Raw genomic sequence first — 21,634 nt, forward strand, 5'->3', positions numbered from 1 at the left:
AGGTGTATAAACTATAACAAAATCCTAAAGCCACGGATACAAGACATAAAGTGGGTACAGAGATCACACCTCAGTACTAAAAGAGACAAGTTATGTAGTTGGAATCAATTAGAAGTGAAAGTTGAACCAGTTTGAAGATAAGACTATCCAGGAGTAATAATTCAGAGTTTATTTGTATTCTTACTAATAAAAACAGACAGAAACTAAAGCACATTCCTGCAGTTTTGAGCGTGAATGTTTATATGTACAAACTTCTCTGGCATCTGACACTTTTCTCAATTATTTAAGTGTATTTACAAGCTGACAGGTGTAGTTGGGGTTTTTAGAGTATCTCTAATGTCCTTCCATATATCTCAATAAACACAATAAGAAACTTTTGAAATATTAAAGAGTTTTAAGGAATTTCTGTTCACATGAAATGATCCACTTCAGATTCGATCAGACTAAATATCTGAGAGGAAGAAGATCAAATGTTGTCTAGATGCACTAAAAACTCGAAATCGTCCTTTAGTTTATCGCCAATACAAAGCTGTAAATCTGATCCTGAGTTTAACATTAGCAGGTTACGGTGTTTTAAAACTGTAATCTGTCTATCACTCATTCAGTATGTTGTCCACATACAGCACCTTGAACATCTTTATATGAACTATATAAAAGTAGTGGAGGCTCCTTGCTTGTCAGCCAGTTATACCCGCCGTCTTAATCGACTGTGTCAACACAGCAGCACAACTCGAGAGCTTCTCCCTTTGTTACTTGAAAATAAGAGTCTCAAAAGAGTTCTAGGATGTGAAGCTTAAGCAAGCACCTTCACTTCTCATGTTAATGGCTCAGAGTTACTTACAACTAGATAGAACAGTGTAGGATAGGGATATCCCTTCCCACAGTGGGACAATTCAAGGAGTAGCACAATAAAGTTTATTGGCAGCATGCATTTTCAAACTAAGGTAAAGAATAAAACCAGAAAAACAGGAGTAAGAAAATGCATAGTCTGCAAAATTTTACAACACAAGAAAAATAACACTGTGCAGCTGATAAAAAATAGCGTTCTCAGTTTACAAGGACTGTGAGACTGAGTGGGTTAATTTGAAAAGAGTGAGCAAGATGTGAGTATTTGAGCACAGAAAACAGCAACAGACTATTTACAAGAAATAAAACTGTGCAAATAGCAGCAGGGATGCACAAATAGATACTGTTTTATGAGGCAGACTTTATTTTGGGAAGAAATATTATGTGTGTGTTTTAATACAGCAAGATATTGTGGTGCCAAGACTTGAGGAATTTGGACGGTGGTGTGGTTTCAAAACACTGAAGTATTTCAGAATTTGGACACGGGGTTCGGTAAGAGCTTATCATCTGACAAAACAACGTGTGAAATGTATTTAAAATAAAAATTGAGGTTATTTGGGAAGTGTTCATTTATCAATTTCGGAGAATATTGAGTATGGTTCACTTGATTGTAAAAAGCGCCAGTAGTAAGAAGCACAAGCGGTGAAGACGTACGTCTCAAATTGACCAAACATTTACCCATTATGCGATGCTTTTCTTGTGCATGTGAAACCTCAGCTTCAAGAATAGCTTGTTGACAGAGTAAGTTCAAGGGGGTAAACACATTTTTTCACACAACACTGCAACAATTAAATTCATAAGCAAATTCCTTGGACAGTTCTTATCCCTTTGTTTGAAGGACGACTGCAAACAAATCTCTGCTTAAAGGGGAAGTCTAAATAGTTGTTGTTCCCCTTGACCTGTTTTTGAGTAGCACCAAATTACTTGATGATATGACGTCTAGGGTAATTGGGAGAAACCCCCTAATTAAGAGAATCTGCACTCAATTAACCATTTTTATCCTGGTGTCTCATGGGGTGCTATTAAAGCAGCTGCTGAACTGTGGCCATTTGCCTGCGATGCTCCACAAAGTCTGGAGCTGAGGTTTCTAGAAAGGCTGTTTGTTCACCGTTGGATAAACTCCTGATTGCACGGGTGCAGCTCTTGCCCCCACGCTCCACTCTTAAACTAGAAAGTTGCTCAAATGTTTTCCTATTAGGGCCGTATAAAATATCCAGTGCAGCAAATAGACTGCACAGAGAGGAGGCTCTCATAACCCCGATCACAGACACGCTGCTCATGTTGCTGCAGTATATATAGTTTCTTAGTCCATTTTCCGGATTTTGTTTAAAATCCCAGATTTCAATATGATTAATTTGAATTTTGTGGCTAACAGAAAGTGATGATCTCCTTTTTTTTTATTATTATTTTTTTTGCTGTGTTTTAAAAACTTAAGCTACTTTTCTTGAATCTCGCTGATTGCCTTTTTTCACTCCTGATCTCAACAGACCATTATGTGTTTTTATTGCACAAAAAAACTTGCAATGAATGAAAAAAAAGCTGATGTATTGTCGCCGGCTTAGGTTTTGTGGCTGGTTTCTTCCTGCAGGGAAGTTAAGCTGAGAAAAGTAAGTGGCCCATGTAGGGGAACAGCCTTTTTTTTCCTCGATTCGCCGACTGTATACTAATCGTCGTAGAAGGTTTCTCTATATGAAAGCCAGCCTGCCATGACAGGGAAACATAGATACCCATAATTCTGCAGCCACAAGCTGCGGTCTTTGGCTTGCAACAGTGACCAGCATGCTTTGTGTGAACACAAGAAGAGCAACAGCTTAAATCAGAATGGAGAGTGGTGAAATGTATCGCTAGCGGTTTTAAGAAAGAAGTATAATCAATTTGCCATGGAAGATGGAAAAAAAAAGGAGTGCAGGGGGATTTGGGTTTGTTGGTTTGTGTTTTTTTTTATAACAAGTAAAACAAATAAAATAATTTAAAAGAAAGGTCTTTGCTTCTAAACAGGGTGGAATCTGGACAGCAGTAAAGTGTATACTTTGATGTTTGATGTGTATAAGAAAATGCTCTTTGACTGTTCTACGTGGCAGTAAGTATCAATAGGTGCGGCGTTCCTTGCTGGTTTGGTTACCTGAAAGTTGAAGCAAAGGTCCAGATTAATGATTTGGTAAAGACGGACCAGATAAAGGATAATGGGCCACAAGATAATGGATATTCTGATTCCATCCACTTTACAAGAGCTATTTGAGCAGGTCGTCATTAAACAGGCAATTAACATTTGACGGATATGAAACATGTATTATCCTCTCAGAATGTTTTACTGAATTCAGGGCAAAGGTTAAGGACTACTTTATGCAAGCACAGCTATGTTAAACCTTTGTTAGTTCCTTCCAATGAAGCTTTTAAACGACTGGTTGGCAGGAGGTAAACAGAAGCTACGACAATTGAGGGTTTGCCTTTTTAAGCTTTCCTAGTAGGAACTTTTAAAAATGTATGTATTGTTGCAGTTGATGTTTTCTTTGTTATATTTACGTACTGTGTCGGCTCACTGCTTTGTCCATAAACCAAGGAAACTGTGTGGGACTTCCCTCCCCAAACTTCCCTCCCCGCTCTCGCAACCGGATGATCTGAATGTCAACAATGCATAATGCAAATGCATACTGCACCTCCCCCCCCATCAACAGCTTTGTGGGGTGTTTTGGTGGGGGGTTCCATAAAAGTGGTTCGCCCAGGACGCCAAGGTTAGGACCGCCTCTGGCTGCAAGATTTATAATAATCACTGTTTCCGGAAACAAAATAAGTGTTTACATCCCTGCTGTTATTTGCAGTCTTTTCTCATTTCAAATAATATCACCATATTTATGCCGCTATCTACTTCTAACTTGATGCTGGTTTATCTAAATTTTAACGCTGTGGGACAATAAAAGAGTTTTCTATTCTACTTCATTCTTTATTTTAAAAAATAAGTTAGGTCTTAACAATAGCGAGTTGCAGCAGTGATGAGAGCAGGAAACACAAAGGTATTTAATGGAATAGCTGATAAACACTAAAGCAAACACACACACACAAAAACAACTAAGTAATAATGCACATAGGTAAGGCTAGAAAAAAAGTGGAAAAACGATAAAACACACTTTTAAAACAGAAAACTGTGTGATGGGAATGAAGGATTTGACTGTGAATTAAACATAAACCATACAAATGTGGCGACACTAGATGGTAGTTCGGGTTTTGTGGGATTTTAGTTCTAATAGGTTGCTCAACAACGCCACCCTGGGAATTTCACCCAGGGAATATTACCTCTCGTCGGAGGCACACAGGTTCGGTTATGCAGGGATTTAAAACATCTGAGACAGTTCACAGTTATAAAAGTAGTTTTATTAAATTCTCTTTTTTAAAAAATGTTTTTAAAAATGACACAATAAATCAAAATAAGTAAAAGAAATAGAAAACAGATAATACAAGTTAAAACATCAGGCCCAGGCGTGGTCCTCTTGCCGCACCGCAGCGAGAGGTGAAATGGGCGCGCTGACGCCACACCCCAAACACCGCTTTAATGAGGGCGGATAACGCCACAGTCCAACTTTAAAAACAATTGTGCCGAAATCCGGGAGATAAACGTAGACAGGAGCAGAGCAGGTCCGGAAAACGGATGCAGACAGAGCAGATCCGGGAAACGAACGTAGACAGAGCAGATCCGGGAAACGAACGTAGACAGAGCAGATCCGGGAAACGAACGTAGACAGAGCAGATCCGGGAAACGAACGTAGACAGAGCAGCAATGGTCCAACTGTGGGGACTACAAACAGATTAGTCACTAAAACTAAAAGAAAGCGGAGCCTAGATGGGTGTTAATTTCTTACCTGCCGATCCACAAACACGCACACACACACACACACACACTCGCAGACCGAGGAAGAGGAGCGCAGCGCTGAGGCGTTTTACCTATAATCACACTTTAATTTAGATTTTCTGACCACGATCAGCTAAAGTGCAGGGAGAGAGAACACCTACCACCAGATCGTCAGCACAACATGCACCAGCCAGCAATTTGTTGCTTTCCGCTGCCAGATTCCACCGGACACAAACCACACAGTGGGAGCACAAAGACGACACATGCTGAATGAGCGCTGCAGCTCCCTTATATACACCACGCCCACCTAAGAACCGGAACTCCTCACCTGGAAACTATTTGTAGAATTACATACATTTCTATACCACTACATTCTACCCCCCCTTCTTGCATCGTCGACCCGACGATGGCCAATTCAAAACTGGAACTATCAGATCCAAGGTCTAAAAGCTGATACACTTGACATGGATGCAGAAGAGCCTCCAGGAAGAGCATCTCCTGCTGGCCGTGGGAGATGGTACACATTAGAATGTTGTCCAGCAGTTTGTCGTTTGGAACGACGTAAGGCCACTGGCTCAGGACAGCTGACAGGTGGAACAGTCACAGATGTAGAGGGTTCAGCGGATACAACTGGTTCACATGGTGACCCTGGTTCCTGGGATGCAGCTTGAGGCTGTGATCTACTAGAAGGTAAGTCAGAAGCAACCACCAGGGGTTGCTGTTCACAAACAAACAGATCATAATCAAATGGGCCATTATCCTCAGACAGTCCTTCTTCTACAGAAGGCAAGTTGTGAGGAGGAATGTGATCAGGAGGAACAACACCAACCACAGGCTTCAGCATGGTACGGTGTACCTGTCTTACTTTAGTCTGGTCATTCATAGGTGCAATGGTATAAACAGAGCCATCGTCCTTTGGTGCCCTCAACACTTTATACTTGACAGAGCTCCATCGGTCCCTGGTCTTATGAGGCCCCCTAGCAGTAAAGTCACGCAAAAACACAAATTGACCTTCTTTTAATGGCAGATGTTTCACCTGAGTCTCATGGGCCTGCCTTCGGCGATCTGCAGCATGTTTCAGGTGCTCTCTAGCCCCATCAAAGGCTACCTGCAAACGAGCTTGATGCTCTTGAACCCACTCATGGACAGAACCACCAACTGGACTCTCAACTCTACCCAACAGGAAATCTAGGGGCAGTCTAGGTTCCTGACCAAACATTAAAAGGAAAGGTGACTCTCCAGTAGATTGGTGAGGAGTTGTATTATAACAATAAAGAACCTGGGGCAAACAGGCATGCCAATCTCTCTTCCGAGACACAGGCAGCGTCCTTAACAGATTGTGCAGCGTCCGATTAAAACGCTCACATTGGCCATTTCCTTCTGGGTGATATGGAGTGGTGCGTGATTTTACAATACCATACAAGCTACACAGCTGCTGGATAAGTGAGCTCTCAAAGTTACGACCCTGGTCGGAGTGCAACCGAGCTGGAACACCAAACTTATAAAACCATTCAGACACCAAAACCTTAGCCACAGTGGCCGCTCGCTGATCCCGTGTGGGGACAGCAACAGTATATTTACTAAAAACATCTGTCAAGACCAAAACATTTTCTAAGCCATTCTGAGTGGGCTCTAAGGTGGTATAATCAATAGCCAAAATTTCATTAGGACGTGATGCTAATAAATGTCCCATGTTACCATAAGCTTTAGGGTGGACATCCTTTGCCACCTGGCACCTCTCACAAGCCTGGCACCATTGGGCCACATCAGAGGCCATATGAGGCCAGTAACACCGGGACCGTAAGAGCGCCAAAGTTCGCTCCACTCCCTGGTGACCATGTTCTTCATGAACTTGGGTCAGAACATCCTTAATTAGCACACTTGGTAACACCAACTGAAACACAACATCACCACCGTCGGACCTAAATACCTTTCGATAGAGAACTCCATCTCTCTCGACAAACCGGTTCCACTGTCGAAGCAGAACCAACGTGGATGAAGACAGCTGGGCTCGCTCCTCTCGACTAGGATGCTGTCCTTTCTTCCAAAACACCAACACGTCCTGTAAAACAGGATCCGCCTGCTGCAAAGCACAAAGTTCAGCTGTAGTATGCTGTGGCAAAACTGCAACGACTGCTTGGGTTGCCTCAACTGTTTCAAACCCCAAAGCTTCCTGCAATGCTCTAGGCATAGCTGTACCCGGAAGCATGACTTTCACATCTGGTAGGTCAGGTGGATGCTGGCGAGAAAGCGCATCAGCATTGGTGTTACTCCGACCTGACCGGTACTTGATCTCAAAATCAAAAGATGCTAGCTGAGCAGCCCACCTCTGTTCAGTGGCAGCCAATTTAGCGGTGGACAGATGACTGAGAGGGTTGTTATCAGTGTAGACAATACATTTGTTCCCCAACAGATACTCTCTAAACTTGTCAGTCATGGCCCACTTAAGGGCCAGAAACTCAAGCTTCATGGAGCTGTAATTTGCCATGTTTCGCTCTGTGGGTCTCAAGCCTCGACTGGCATAAGCAATCGGTCTCACCTTGCCTCCTTGCATCTGAGAGAGGACTGCTCCCAGGCCACCATGGCTGGCATCAACCTCCAGGATAAATGGCTGAGTGAAATCTGCATAGGCTAACACTGGTGTTGTTGTTAGCTTAGCCTTCAGGATTTCAAAGCTCTTTTGACACTCATCAGTCCAACATGCAGCAAGTCCACAATCTGATTTCTTACCAGCTTTGGCACCAGCACACTGAGCCACAACTCTATGCAAAGGAGCTGCCAGTTTTGCAAAACCTTCCACAAAACGACGGTAATAACTGGCAAAGCCAAGGAATGACCGAAGTTCTGAAGCTTTAGCGGGAGTTGGCCAGTTAGCTACAACTTCAACTTTACTAGGATCTGTGGCAACCCCTTCACCAGAGATCACATGTCCTAAATAACGTACCTCTTTTTGAAAAAAGGAACATTTACTGAGCTTTGCCTTAAGCCCCTGTTGTAGAAGTCGATCCAGCACCACCTTCAAGCGCTCCAGATGTTGATCCACACTTGAAGAGAAAACAACAATGTCATCAAGATATAACAAAACAGACTGGCACTGTTGATCCCCAAAAATCCGCTGCATTAACCGTTGGAAGGTACTAGGTGCATTGCAGAGCCCAAAAGGCATCCGGTTCCATTCAAACAGCCCAAAGGGAGTACAAAAGGCAGTTTTTGGACGATCTGCCTCCACAACTGGAACCTGATTATACCCACTAGCCAAATCAAGGGTGGAAAACCAACATGCACCAGACAAGGCATCCAATGACTCTTCTATTCGTGGGAGAGGAAAAGAGTCTTTTCGGGTCTTGCTATTTAACTGTCTATAGTCAACACACATCCGAATACTTCCATCTTTCTTTCTCACTAATACTATTGGAGAAGCATACGGGCTGCTACTCTCTCTAATGATCTGTGAAGTCAGCAATTGGTTGATATGGTCCTTCACCACCTCATAATCAGAAGGGGGAATACGCCTATAGCGTTGTTTAACTGGGACATCGTCAACCAAAGGAATGTCATGAGCTATCAGACTAGTACAGCCCAGGTCACCATCATGAGATGAGAAAACTGTCATGTACTGATGGAGCAATGATCTCACCTGACCTTGTTCTTCCACAGACAAAGACGACAAATCCAAGTCCTTCACCTGCTGTTGCACACCAACTGAAGCCGTCTGGCACCCCATCCTGGCTACTTTTGCTGGGACTTCAGTAATTCCTGCCGGGAGACTCACCACATTAACAACATTCAGTGTGCCAACAACAGTGCGAGGGTATAACACCACTTCAGTCAAACCAACATTAATAATGGGCACATAAGCTGTACCCCTGATTACTGGAACCAAGGCAGGGGAAGCAAGCAAACCAGAAGGCAATCCGGACTCTAAGGGTTCAAACAGAGCAGTAGAGCCTGAGTACCCATCAGAACATGTGGCAGCCACAATTTTCATGACTCCACCAGGAATCCGACAGCCCTTTTTACCCCTGACCTTAACCCTTCCAGGACTATGAGGCTCTTGTAAGGAGGCAGACTGACACTGCTGCAGTGCCTGCATGACGGACTGAGGGGTCTCAGAAACACCAGGCACAGAAGACCAAGCTACACCATGCAGCCCAAACAGTTCCTGATAACACTTCCTGATCACATTCATCCCCAAAACACCTGGGACCTTAGTTGGGAGCTCACCACAAGGGTCCTGAACAACCAAAACACCACAGTGGGGAATCAATTTGCCACAGAGTTGTACATCAAGTTCTAAATAGCCAATATAAGGAATCTTAAGACCATTGGCAGCTCTAAGCTCCAACCAATGACACGAATGGAGACGCTCCAAACCCCAAGACTCCATATGCTGACGAAAAAAGCTTTCAGAGACCGTGGACACCATTGAACCAGTATCCACTAAACATGCGACTGTTACACCACCCATGATTACATCTGCATGAGGACAAGCTGAGATCAATTTAGAAGCACCCAAACTCCCAATAACGGCTTGTGAGCCAGTAGCACCCCCACCTAAACTGTGGCTCTGCAGTTCGGTGGGAACTAGTTTTCCGCCGCTGAAGCAGAATGGGGCCGAGTAGCTGAATCTGACTGAACTTGGGTTCGACGAGGGGCACGCACCCCATCACACTCTCGTGCAAAATGACCAGGCTGATTACACCGCCTACAGATAACTGGACCAGCAAAGGGTGGACGGTTAGTACGACGGAAATTCTGCAACTGAGAAATGCTCTCACTAAGCTGTTGGAGCTGCTCTTGCTGACGCTTTAGCATTTCCCTCATCTGACTCATTTCTGTTGCTGATGTCAAAGAAGCTACCTGAGGACCACCATGAACCCCATACTGGACACCATAAACTGAAGGAACCGACTGACTACGGCTTCTCACAGGATGAGGTACCCCTTCGCGCTCCCACTGTATTGCTGCAGTCCTAACATCAAGCAAAGTGCTGTCCGGCCTCGCGCGCACCAGCTGCTTCAGCTCACGACGCAGGGAACCATCCAACACCTGCTCAACAAACTGATCTCTTAGCAGCGTCTCAGAATTCAACATACCAGCAGGTGCGCGTTGCTTTACCTTCTCCATAAGACCCATTAATGCGAGGGAGAACTCCTGAAGACTCTCCCCCTCTTGTTGTCCTCTGGAAAAGAAGGCCTCTTGGAGAGCAACATATGACTCTGAGCAGCCATACAATTCTTGTAAGATTTCAAACACTTTAGCAGGGTCCTCTCTCTCTGCACTAGAGCGATACTTTATTTCATTCCTAGCCTCTCCATCCAAATGATCGAACAGGAAAAATGCTTGGTCAGCAACAGATAGATGTCGCGCTCTCATACACACCTTTGCTTCCTCCATCCACTCACTCAATCCTATGCCTGTCCTTCCTCTAAAGATGGGACATTTCCTATCCCTAGGCACAAAAATCAGTCTCTCTGCTACAGGGAGACTAGGCGTAGGAGGGGCATTAGCCGATGCCGAAGAAGTGGACGGTTGAGCACCCAAGCTAGCCTGACCCTGTCGCAACTGCTCGTTGTCAGCTCTTAAGCTTGCTACCAGGTCCTTAAGTTCCTGAATTTCTTCTTCCATTATAGCAAGCTTATGATTACTGCAGTGCAAAAAAAAAACAACCTAAGGTTAAACTATTAAGACCTCACCCACCACTTTGAAGCTCTACATGGAACCACTGCTGCTCTGTTTCTGGATCGGTCAATCTGCACAAAAAGAAAAAAAGGGAAAAAAAAGAAAAAAAAAACACAAACACTGGTCTCAGATGTTCATAAAAAGCATAATCCTGCCAACAACGCCAAAAATGTGGCGACACTAGATGGTAGTTCGGGTTTTGTGGGATTTTAGTTCTAATAGGTTGCTCAACAACGCCACCCTGGGAATTTCACCCAGGGAATATTACCTCTCGTCGGAGGCACACAGGTTCGGTTATGCAGGGATTTAAAACATCTGAGACAGTTCACAGTTATAAAAGTAGTTTTATTAAATTCTCTTTTTTAAAAAATGTTTTTAAAAATGACACAATAAATCAAAATAAGTAAAAGAAATAGAAAACAGATAATACAAGTTAAAACATCAGGCCCAGGCGTGGTCCTCTTGCCGCACCGCAGCGAGAGGTGAAATGGGCGCGCTGACGCCACACCCCAAACACCGCTTTAATGAGGGCGGATAACGCCACAGTCCAACTTTAAAAACAATTGTGCCGAAATCCGGGAGATAAACGTAGACAGGAGCAGAGCAGGTCCGGAAAACGGATGCAGACAGAGCAGATCCGGGAAACGAACGTAGACAGAGCAGATCCGGGAAACGAACGTAGACAGAGCAGCAATGGTCCAACTGTGGGGACTACAAACAGATTAGTCACTAAAACTAAAAGAAAGCGGAGCCTAGATGGGTGTTAATTTCTTACCTGCCGATCCACAAACACGCACACACACACACACACTCGCAGACCGAGGAAGAGGAGCGCAGCGCTGAGGCGTTTTACCTATAATCACACTTTAATTTAGATTTTCTGACCACGATCAGCTAAAGTGCAGGGAGAGAGAACACCTACCACCAGATCGTCAGCACAACATGCACCAGCCAGCAATTTGTTGCTTTCCGCTGCCAGATTCCACCGGACACAAACCACACAGTGGGAGCACAAAGACGACACATGCTGAATGAGCGCTGCAGCTCCCTTATATACACCACGCCCACCTAAGAACCGGAACTCCTCACCTGGAAACTATTTGTAGAATTACATACATTTCTATACCACTACACAAAGTTCTAGTGTGCAGAACAAAATAACAAAATACAAACAAAAACTCTCATGACTGCACCTGTCACAAATTTTGATGCCCAAGCAGCAAAATAAAAATGCTTCCAGAGTTAGAACAACTCCTAGTTTAACAATAGTAACTCTCCACGGCTCTGAGCTAAAGTCAGCTCACGGCCAAACCTCCCCCAAACACACTGAATGCACCAGAACCTTCGTTACTTGGCCTGTTTGATAACCTGGACCACTTCCTCGCACCACATCAAGACCTACTCACAAACATGGTTATGTGTCTCAGCACTTGGAGACAAATATGTTTTACTTTAACACATGAAAAGCATAGGACATTTAAACCAAAGTCAGTGATCAACGTGTCACAGATTCACCAAAAGCTTATGAATATATTTAGAAAGGTGTGAAAACAGAAATCATATTTTAGGTTTTGGCACCCGCAGCCCGAAAACCCCCCCCCCAAAAAACGTGTTAATAACAGTAAAAATCTACACGGCGATATTAACTATATTAACAGTGAGAAAATAGATAATATGCAAAAAATAGATCTGCAAGTGCTAAGACGTGGGGCAGGAAGTGGAGCTGATATGGCACTCACAGCATGTGCAAAATGAATCGACGGTGATTTTAGTCGAGTCTAACAGTGAAACATATATGTAAATTAGACCATCTAGCTGAGAAGTGGATGTTTTTATATCTGAAAGGCCACGTATGGACGTTCTGTTGGTGTTTTTCACTCTTGCGCTGGCACAAAACAATGGTGGATCAAACCTGGCTGTCGAAAACTGAGCTGAGTCTGGAGACATTTGAGACTGTGGTGGAGGGGAGGACACTTAAAAAAAACTAAACAAACAAAAAAAAAACTGCTATTCATCATGGTCGACCTGAACCAACCCCTCCACCACACACTGGACAGACAGCGGAGCGCCTTCTACAACAACCTGCTCCGTCTCTGCTGTCGACAAGACAGAAGCAGCAAATCTTTCCTGCCACGTGCCATTACCCTCCACAGTATCTAAGTCTAATTACTACTGGTCACTGCTCATTACCGTTGCTCCATTTGCACTCAATATATATGCACATTTTTGCATAGCACTATTTTATTGCTCAGACAATAGTTTTGTTTTTGTTTACTTTTGCTGCCCGATAATTTTACCTCTCATCCCAACTCGGATCACATCCTCACTCAGTGAACGTCTGCTGCTGTTTGAAGGCTGCAGCCTCTGTGAAAAGAGCTAACTTGGCCTTTTGGGTGTAGGGCTGCAGAATGCATCTTTTCACAATATCTTTGAAGTTTTCCTAAAGTCCTACATCTCAAGTATATAAAAAATAATAATAATTCAAAAAAATTCATTGTTTTACCTCATATTCAGTAGATCAAGAAGGGGTATAAAAGTCTGGTGGCAAAGTGAATCATGTCTGATGTGTTTGGAAAGTTGTTAGATTGAACAAAGTGTAAATAGAAATCACAATATATACATAGATATGACCTTATGTGTTAATTACATTGGCTGCAGAATGCTTCTTTGTGCTAGTGTGACCATGGATGCATGACATCTTGTTAATAAATCCCCCTTAACACGTTCAGTCTTCTTCATCCCTGTCTGTCTATGTCGCCTCATTACCTAGTGAAAGCCGTTAGCTCATTCCCTCTGTTTTACTTTGATCTCACTGTAACAAGAGGGGAAATACAATTTATATCTTCTATACGGCAGATATCTAGACCCAACTGCCTTTAATAGGCCCAACTCTGGATCAGTAGGCTGGATTTGACACCTCAAATTTACAGTTTGCATTTAAACATTTTAAATTTGTCCTCTTACTGATTCATTGTGTTTTAAGTCCTTATTGTATTTAGATTGATCAGATCAGGAACAAATTTAGTATGAAATATATTCTAGTAAATACAGAATATGTTTTTTAAATATTTTTATTTGATGTGGAAAAACTTAATTTAAATTAAGCTAGCTTGTGATATTGTTTCAAAGCCTAACTCTGCTTTAAGCTTCACCACAACATTGAGCTGTCCGCTGTGATCTTTGGTCTTCATGCTGTATGTTCACCATTGTTCTCTAACAAACCTCTCAGGTTCTCAGAAGATAGTTGTATTCATACTGAATTACACACAGGTTGTCTCTAAATACCATTTAAAGGTAATTTGTTGCAGTGGATGCGACTGTTGTGATAAAATGTGCAAAATGTTGAATACTCTTGCAGTAACTGTAAATGCGTTCGAATGCGAAGCAGAAAATGACCAAAAACCTTCTTCTTCTGCTTCTTCTTCTTCTTCTTCTTCTTCTTCTTCTTCTTCTTCTTCTTCTTCTTCTTCTTCGTGTGAGAGGAGGGTGAGTGGAGAGCGGAAGAAGAGCGAAAGAGAGAGCGAGTGATTAACTTCTATTTTGGGCTTTTTTCTTACTGTTTTTTCACTGGGTGTTTATGTTAATTGTTTAGTTGTATTTTTGTGTTAGTTTTGTCACGTTTTTAGGGGTTTTTGGTTGGGTTCGGGTGTGGCCGTCAGGTGTGCCTGGCTGGCCGGCGTCTGACGACGCCATGGTTGTTGGTGGTGGGGCTTTCTCCACGCTGACACGGAAGAACGGCGTCAAGGTGGGCGCTGGTTCTCCGTGCAGCGTGGAGGAAGTTTGTTTGGCTGTCGGTGAGGTGGTTGGACATGGGTCCATTAGATCGGCAGCTCGAATGAATGGAGCTGTTGTATTGTTCGTGGAGAAGGTCGAGCAGGCTCAACGTTTGGTAGAGGTAGGCGTTTCTGTGAACGGTTTGTTCCTTCAGGTGACGCCGCTAACATCGCCTGCTACTAAGGTAACACTTTCAAACGTACCTCCGTTTATCAGTGACGAGTTTTTGATTAAAGAACTGTCTCGACACGGTAAAGTGGTGTCACCGATGAGAAAAGTGCCGTCTGGGTGCAAGTCGCCACTGTTAAAACATGTTGTCTCCCATAGGAGACAACTGTTTATGATATTAAATCGACGTGACGAGGAGCTAAACTTGCGTTTTCATGTTAGAATAGATGATTTTGATTACATCTTGTTTGCTACATCCTCTAACATGAAGTGTTTTGGTTGTGGTCAGGAGGGGCACATTGTAAAAATGTGGTCAGGAGGGGCACATTGTAAAAATGTGCCCCGACAGGGCCGGGCCGGCCCTGCCGAGTGCAAAGCAGCAGCCCGCTGCTACTGGGCAGGTGGGGAGCCCACCTGGTGAGGCTGGAGCAGCGGAGGAGCCCGCGGCGGCTGCGGCGGGGGAGTCCGCGGCGGCTGCGGCGGGGGAGCCCGCTGCAGAGGAGCAGGCGGAAGGTACTGTTGAGGTGTCAGGAGTGGAAAGTGTGGAAATGAGTGTAGATGTAGGAAAGGATGAGAGCACAGTGTTGTGTGGTGATGGGGTGAATGTCGGTGGTGATGGTATTAATGGTGGTGGTGATGGGGTGAATGGTGGTGAGGGTGAAAGTGAAGTGAGGGAGAGAGATGGTGTGCAGGGAGAGCAGCAGGTGGAGGTGAGGGGCGATGAAGAGCATTTAGGGTGTGGGGATCAGGGAGAGAAAGGAGAGGTGCAGGTGGAGGAACAGAACGGTGCAGAGTTGGTTTTTGGAACTGGAGTGGCAGGAGAGACAGAGGAGGTGATGGAGCTGGAGGCTTCAGCCCCATTAAAGAGGCGAAGCAAAAGGAGGAATGTGGTGGCTGCTGTGCAGGCCAGCAAGCAGGCTTGCAAGCTGGCTGCAGAGAGGAAGGAGGTGTCGGACAGCAGCGACAATGAGAGCTGGTTCTCTGACAGCAGCGAAATATCTGTCAGTCAAACAAGTTGTAAAACACCAAGATACCCTGTAGAGTCTTTTAGAACTTTTTTAAAAGAAACTAAAGGATTCAGAGGTATAAAAATTGAAAGTTTCTTTCCTGATTTAAAACTGTTTTATTTCTCAGCAAGATATCACATCAGGAACAAAGAAGTATCAGGTTTTGCAGAAACAGAAGTTTTTAGATTAAAGAAAATAATGACTAAAGTTAGAAAACAACTTTGATTTTAAATGATGCACAGTAGTATTTTATTTCTTTTTATAGTCTTTTGGTATTTTGGTTTTAGCTTCTTACCCAATATGGATTCTTTTAAAATGGCATCATTGAATCTTAACGGGGCGAGGGAGGCTGGAAAACGTGCTTTGATTTATCAAATGCTGAACCAAAAGAAAATCGACATAATTTACCTGCAAGAAACACACAGCGATCATTTAATAGAGACTGACTGGGTCAGAGAGTGGAGGGGGGAGGTCATTTTAAGTCAAGGCACCTCCCAGAGTGCAGGGGTGGGCTTCCTCTTTTCCAGAGCGTTCACCCCAAACTCAACGGAAATCGAACATGTTATTCAGGGGAGGTGTCTTTTAGTTAAGACAAAGTTTGATAATTTTAGTATAGTTTTTATTAACATTTATGCTCCCACTACCAATGCAGAGAAAAGGCGTTTTTTTGAAGAAATTGAGGAACGGTTGGGTGATTGTGGGTCTGAGGATTATGTTTTTATAGGTGGGGATTTTAATTGCACTGAAAACGAGTTTTTAGATCGTAATCATGCAGAGCCGCATCCAGCAGCCCAACATGCTCTGCGGCGGCTGGTCTCGTCTCATGGCCTGGTGGATGTATGGAGAAGGATGCATGCAGGCTCCAGGCAGTATACATGGTCCCACATTAAAGAAAATAAAATCTCTTTAGCCCGTCTTGATCGTTTTTATTGTTTTAAACACAATTTTAATGTGTTTAAAACATGCCAGATTTTACCAGTGGCTTTTACAGATCACTCGTTGCTTTTAGGTAGTGTTTTTATCAAAAACATTTTACCTAGAAGCGCTTACTGGCATTTTAACTCAGCCTTAACTTATGATCGGGGTTTTAAGGAGGTTTTAGTTTATTTTTGGACTGGTTTTAGAAAAAGAAAGTCTGATTTTACTAGTCTTAAACAGTGGTGGGACTATGGAAAAGTACAGATAAAACTGCTGAGTCAACAGCACACTCTCAACGTCACCCGTGACATTACCAGATCTATCAGAGATCTGGAGATAAACATTGTGGAATTAGAACGACTTAGTGAATCCACAGGAAATCGAGAGCATATTGAAGCTCTCAAATCTAAAAGGCTAACTTTAGCAAACCTGCTGGAGAATAAAGTCCAAGGCGCATTGGTCAGGTCCCGGGTCCAGAACATCACAGAGATGGATGCTCCCTCTAGCTTTTTCTTCAGCTTGGAGAGGAAGCACGGGCAGAGGAAGCTGATCCACTCCTTGCTGTCGGACACGGGGTGCCAACTGAGTGAACCAGGTGAGGTCAGGAGGAGGGCTGTGGAGTTTTATCGTTCTTTATTTCAAAGCGAATACAGAGAGAACGAGGAACTGTTTAGGGAGTTCTGTGATGAACTACCCCAGGTCTCCGAGGAGACCAACTCCGAGCTGGAGCGCCCCCTGGGGCTCCAAGAACTCCACACGGCCCTCCTCGGAATGCAGAGCCAGAAGTCCCCGGGCGTTGACGGGCTCACGGTGGAGTTCTACAAGGCCTACTGGGATCTTCTGGCAAAAGACCTGCTCGAGGTGTACAACGAGAGTTTGTCCACTGGTTCACTCCCCTTGTCCTGCCGCAGGGCGGTCATAACCCTGCTGCCAAAAAAGGGCAACTTGCAGGACATTAAGAACTGGCGCCCCGTGTCCCTCCTCTGCACGGACTACAAGATCCTCTCCAAGGCCCTGGCCACAAGGCTAGGGAAGGCTATGGAGCAGGTCATCCACCGGGATCAGACTTATTGCGTCCCCAGCAGGTCCATGGTAGATAACATCTACCTGATTCGGGATGTTTTGGAGGTCTCCGGTTCATTGGGTTTACAAACTGGCTTGATTTCATTAGATCAAGAAAAGGCATTTGACCGCGTTGAACACAGCTTCCTCTGGAAAACCATGAGGGGGTTTGGGTTCAGCGAGGGTCTCATTGCCAAGATCCAGGTTCTGTACAGTGACATTTAGGGCTGTTGTAAACGAATATTTTAGTAATCGAGTAATCTATCGATTATTCTTACGATTAATCGAGTAATCGGATAAAAAAAATTATAAAATGAAATATTGGTAAATCTGGCATAATACCGGTGTTACTATCAGATATCAATATCAGTCCAATTTTTCATATTTGAGCATCCCTAACAGTTGCTTTTTTGTAGTTTAGAAAACTAACCTGTAACAATAATAGCTCACTTTCTAAGTTAACCAGAAGAAAAGTTATAGAAAAATCTGAAATTATATTGAATTTAATAAAGAGGCAGGCTCACAAATATGCTTATAAAAAATGTCTACAATCCAGCTTTTAGTTTATGTATTCATCTTCAGTGAGTTTAATAGATTAATTAAACTCACCTTGCCACCTAACCTGTCACGCTTTGGGTTTGAAAATACGGGAAATGCCGCCTGGACTGGGAGGAGAGGGCGAATGAACGAACGTAAGATGGAGGGGAGGAAATAGACCAGCGGACTGACGAACCGTTAGACCGGGGGACGAACACGGGGGAAGCAATACGGGATATTTAGACACCTTCACTGGTCACACTCAGAAACTCATCTACCAGCCATGTACGATGCGCTCCGCCACCCGTTTCTTCAGACCGGGATATGAAATTTATTGTGCGGTTCGTCGGTAAAGCTACATTTACACGGTAAGCATCAGCTACTCAGCCGCCCGCCCTGTTCAGGCTATCCGCTCACCTCAGCGCTCTTCCCGCCGTTCGCTTTCAACCAGCAGCCCCGGAGGAGAAATGCTGCCGTACTCCAGGCATTCCCCCAGTCATTTTAAGGATGCTTATTGGTTCCCCAAAAACGATAAAAAGTCGGGCATTATCATCAATCAATAAAATCCCCACGGGCCAATCTTGAAGATTGGACTTTATGCCGCTTAGACTTAGCTTTTGTCAACAACTCAGAGGCGGAAGTGAGAGCTCCGCGCAACGCAAATGAAGTCCCGGCCGGAACACGGTGCGCCAACTAATAAAACATAAATTAACGAAGCTTCGAGGCAGGTAAATTTTCCTCGAGGAATTTTAGTAATCGAGGTACTCGAATCATTCGAGGAATCGTTTCAGCCCTAGTGACATTGAGAGTGTGCTGAAGATCAACGGTAGCCTGTGTGCTCCTTTTAGGGTGTGTAGAGGCGTCCGACAGGGCTGCGCGCTCTCGGGGATGCTCTACGCACTCTCCCTGGAACCCCTCCTCCAGAAAATACGCTCGAGTGTTCATGGTTTGGTTTTACCTGGTTTTAGTAACAATATTGTTTTATCTGCCTATGCTGATGATGTTGTTGTTTTTATAAAAAATCAGCAAGATGTCAGTGTTTTAACCAAGATCACAGAAAAGTTCTCTGTTTTGTCTGCTGCGAGGGTGAACTGGGGAAAGAGCGAAGCCCTGGCCGTCGGCAAGTGGTCTGCTGGGCTCCCAGTTCTCCCTCAAGGTCTTGTGTGGAAAAAAGACGGTTTTAAGTATCTTGGTGTGTTTTTAGGCAGTAAAGATATTGTAAATAAAAACTGGGAAAATGTCGAGCAGAAAATAAAAGACAAGTTGTTAAAGTGGAAGTGGCTCCACCCTCAGATGTCCTACAGGGGCAGAGTGCTGGTTTTAAACAACCTGGTGGCATCACAGCTGTGGCACAAACTCTCTGTTCTGGACCCACCACCTGGCTTGTTAGTCAAAATACAGTCAGAGATGGTAAATTTCTTTTGGAACGGTCTACACTGGGTGCCACAGTCTGTGTTGTTTTTATCCAGAGAGGAGGGGGGCCAGGGCCTTGTCCACCTGGCCAGTAGAACAGCAACCTTTCGTTTACAGTTTTTACAGAAATACCTGACAGGATCTCCTGTGTGGAGGGATGTGGCCAGCTGTATCCTCAGACGTGTAAATTTTCTGGGGTTGGATGCTGCTCTGTTTTTAACTGATTTTAGTCTTTTAAAGTTAAAGGGGTTGCCTCAGTTTTATCAGGGTGTTTTTAAATCCTGTGCTCTTTTTAAATTGCAAAGGGCAGACACGCATACTTCTCTGCATTGGCTTTTAGAAGAACCACTAGTGTGTGGAGCAAGGCTGGACGTCCACGACGGCAGCGTGCCAGGATTGTCCGAGGCACTATCCAGGTCTGGGACGGTGACCCTGTGGCGGCTGGTGCGGGTGGCGGGACCGGACTTCTCTGATGTCCAGGAGGTTGGCTCGCTGCTTGGAGTCCGGTCCGCCAGACTGGTACGGCGCTTCCTGGACCGGGTGAAAGAGAGGCTGTCAGCTGAGGAGAGGCGGCTCCTGCAGCTATACGCGACAGAAAAATGTCTGCCTGACCCGAATGACCCCTTTCCGGAGGTAGTCCTGGATCCAGTATTTGGGGAAGATGGTGGTCCCCTGCTGCAGAGCGTCGTTCAAGGGATGGATTTATGCAAGACTGGTCCAAAAGTACTATACAAACAATGTACAAAGATTTTTAACAAGAGAACTCTCCACAATAGGCCTAGCAGTGTCTGGAATGACAAACTTAGAGGACAAAAACCGCAGTGGAGGACTTTGTACAAGCCTCCAATCAAGAAACGGACCGGTGACCTCCAGTGGAGGATTCTTCACGGAGCAATTGCTACAAACTCGTTTTTATCGGTCATCAGTCCTGGGGTTTTAAATGAGTGTCCTTTTTGCAGTTTGTCTGAGAGTGTTTTTCATGTTTTTATAGATTGTGTACGGTTGACCAGTTTTTTAAATTTTTTGATGAGAGTTTTTAGCCTTTTTGGCGTGGTTTTTACCAATTCTGTTTTTATCTACGGTGTGCATTACAGTCGAGCCACCAGTTTTAAATCCCGCATTTTAAACTATTTAATCGCAGAGGCCAAAATGGCAATTTACATAACTCGACGAGACAAAATGCAGGCTGGACCTCAATTTGATGCCGTGGCTCTGTGGAAGTGTAACATCAAAGCTAGATTAAGACTGGAATTTTGTTTCCACAGAGCCACCGGGGATTTAAATAGTTTTTTACAGTTGTGGGGTTTTAATAATGTATTGTGCACCGTTTCAAATCAGGGAGAACTAAATTTTAACAAACTGCTGATGTGAATATTTATTGTTTTTAGTTAGTTTTCATTGACCTGATTATGTAAAAGTGTATTATTAAATTATTGTAAATAAATGTTTTGGTAAAAATCAAAAAATCTTCTTCTTCTTCTTCCATTAGGAAACCTAAAGGGGACTTTTAAATTATATGAAGGCAATTCTCCTTCAGATCAACAACTTGCCGTTCAGCCCCCTTTGAAAGTCAGCGTAATTAATTTGAGCAAACTGCAGTTCAGACTGATCCTTTACCTAAACAATCTCTGTCCCGCTCTCGCGGCCCTGCTATCGTCTTTGTTTTCTCATGTCTCAGGTTGTCTGAAGCCAGTGGGCCAACTCAGTGAGACACTGGCAGACTGAACAGTCAGTGATTAGTTTCATAATTAAATGGTCCTCTTTGAAAAATGCCAACGAGACCCCTTGTGGTGAGTTGTATCAAAACATAAACATGGGACCAAACACTGAATAAGGATTCATAATGTTGGTTTTGATTAACTTTTTTTTTTTTTTTTTTTTTTTTATTAATAAGTTGCCCAGCCCTGCACAGCAGGAGATAGTGTACACTAACTGGAATGAATCCCTAGAGCTGAAATGCTTGCTTGATCCTTCGTTGGCTTCTCAAGCGTAAACACTGCCAGGTAGGCTCCGGCTGGCCAAATTGAATCGAACACTTGAGAGCTGGTGAACATAATTAAAACCTCCGTGTGAGTGCTCTGAGTTGCTCCAAACATGGGAGATGACTCATTAGTCACATTTGAGTTTTTCAAAACTGCCAAAAACAAAAAAAAAAGTCGCCACACTGAGTTTCTAGTCCTTTAAAACCAAACTTTTTGCTTATGTAGGACTAGCTGAAGATGAATAGTTATCTGTTTTTCTATTGGTTCATTTGGCAGACAGCAGTCTCCTTTTATGCATTTGTTCTAATTTCAAAAAATGTCAAGCTCTGGAGTCCATTTTTAAAGACAAAGAAAGCAGAACTGGTTGTTCAGACTTTGATTTCAATGTGGCAGGGGCCATT

At 43.9% G+C, this 21,634-nt stretch overlaps 1 protein-coding gene and 1 long non-coding RNA gene across 2 annotated transcripts; one reads left to right on the top strand and one right to left on the bottom strand.

Annotated features, from left to right (window-relative positions):
- Positions 1-10,696: 10,696 nt before the first annotated feature.
- On the bottom strand, positions 10,697-11,494 carry LOC148154810 (uncharacterized). Its single transcript, XR_015765889.1, has 2 exons — positions 11,295-11,494; positions 10,697-11,225 (listed from the first exon to the last, which is right to left on the bottom strand). It is a non-coding gene; the product is annotated as an uncharacterized LOC148154810 (long non-coding RNA).
- Positions 11,495-14,649: 3,155 nt separating this feature from the next.
- Positions 14,650-15,715, top strand: LOC148154811 (uncharacterized). The gene has a single exon (XM_088014828.1). It carries the CDS (start codon positions 14,650-14,652, stop codon positions 15,544-15,546), a length of 897 nt encoding a protein of 298 aa, XP_087870954.1. The 3' UTR covers positions 15,547-15,715.
- Positions 15,716-21,634: the final 5,919 nt, after the last annotated feature.

The sequence above is a fragment of the Poecilia mexicana genome, unplaced genomic scaffold, assembly GCF_051168715.1.
Source record: "Poecilia mexicana isolate PSO_F unplaced genomic scaffold, ASM5116871v1 scaffold_17, whole genome shotgun sequence".
NCBI lineage: Eukaryota > Metazoa > Chordata > Actinopteri > Cyprinodontiformes > Poeciliidae > Poecilia > Poecilia mexicana.

Coding starts and splice junctions, on each gene's coding strand:
- LOC148154811 (XM_088014828.1), top strand. CDS start 14,650: ATGTGCCCCGACAGGGCCGGGCCGGCCCTGCCGAGTGCAAAGCAGCAG.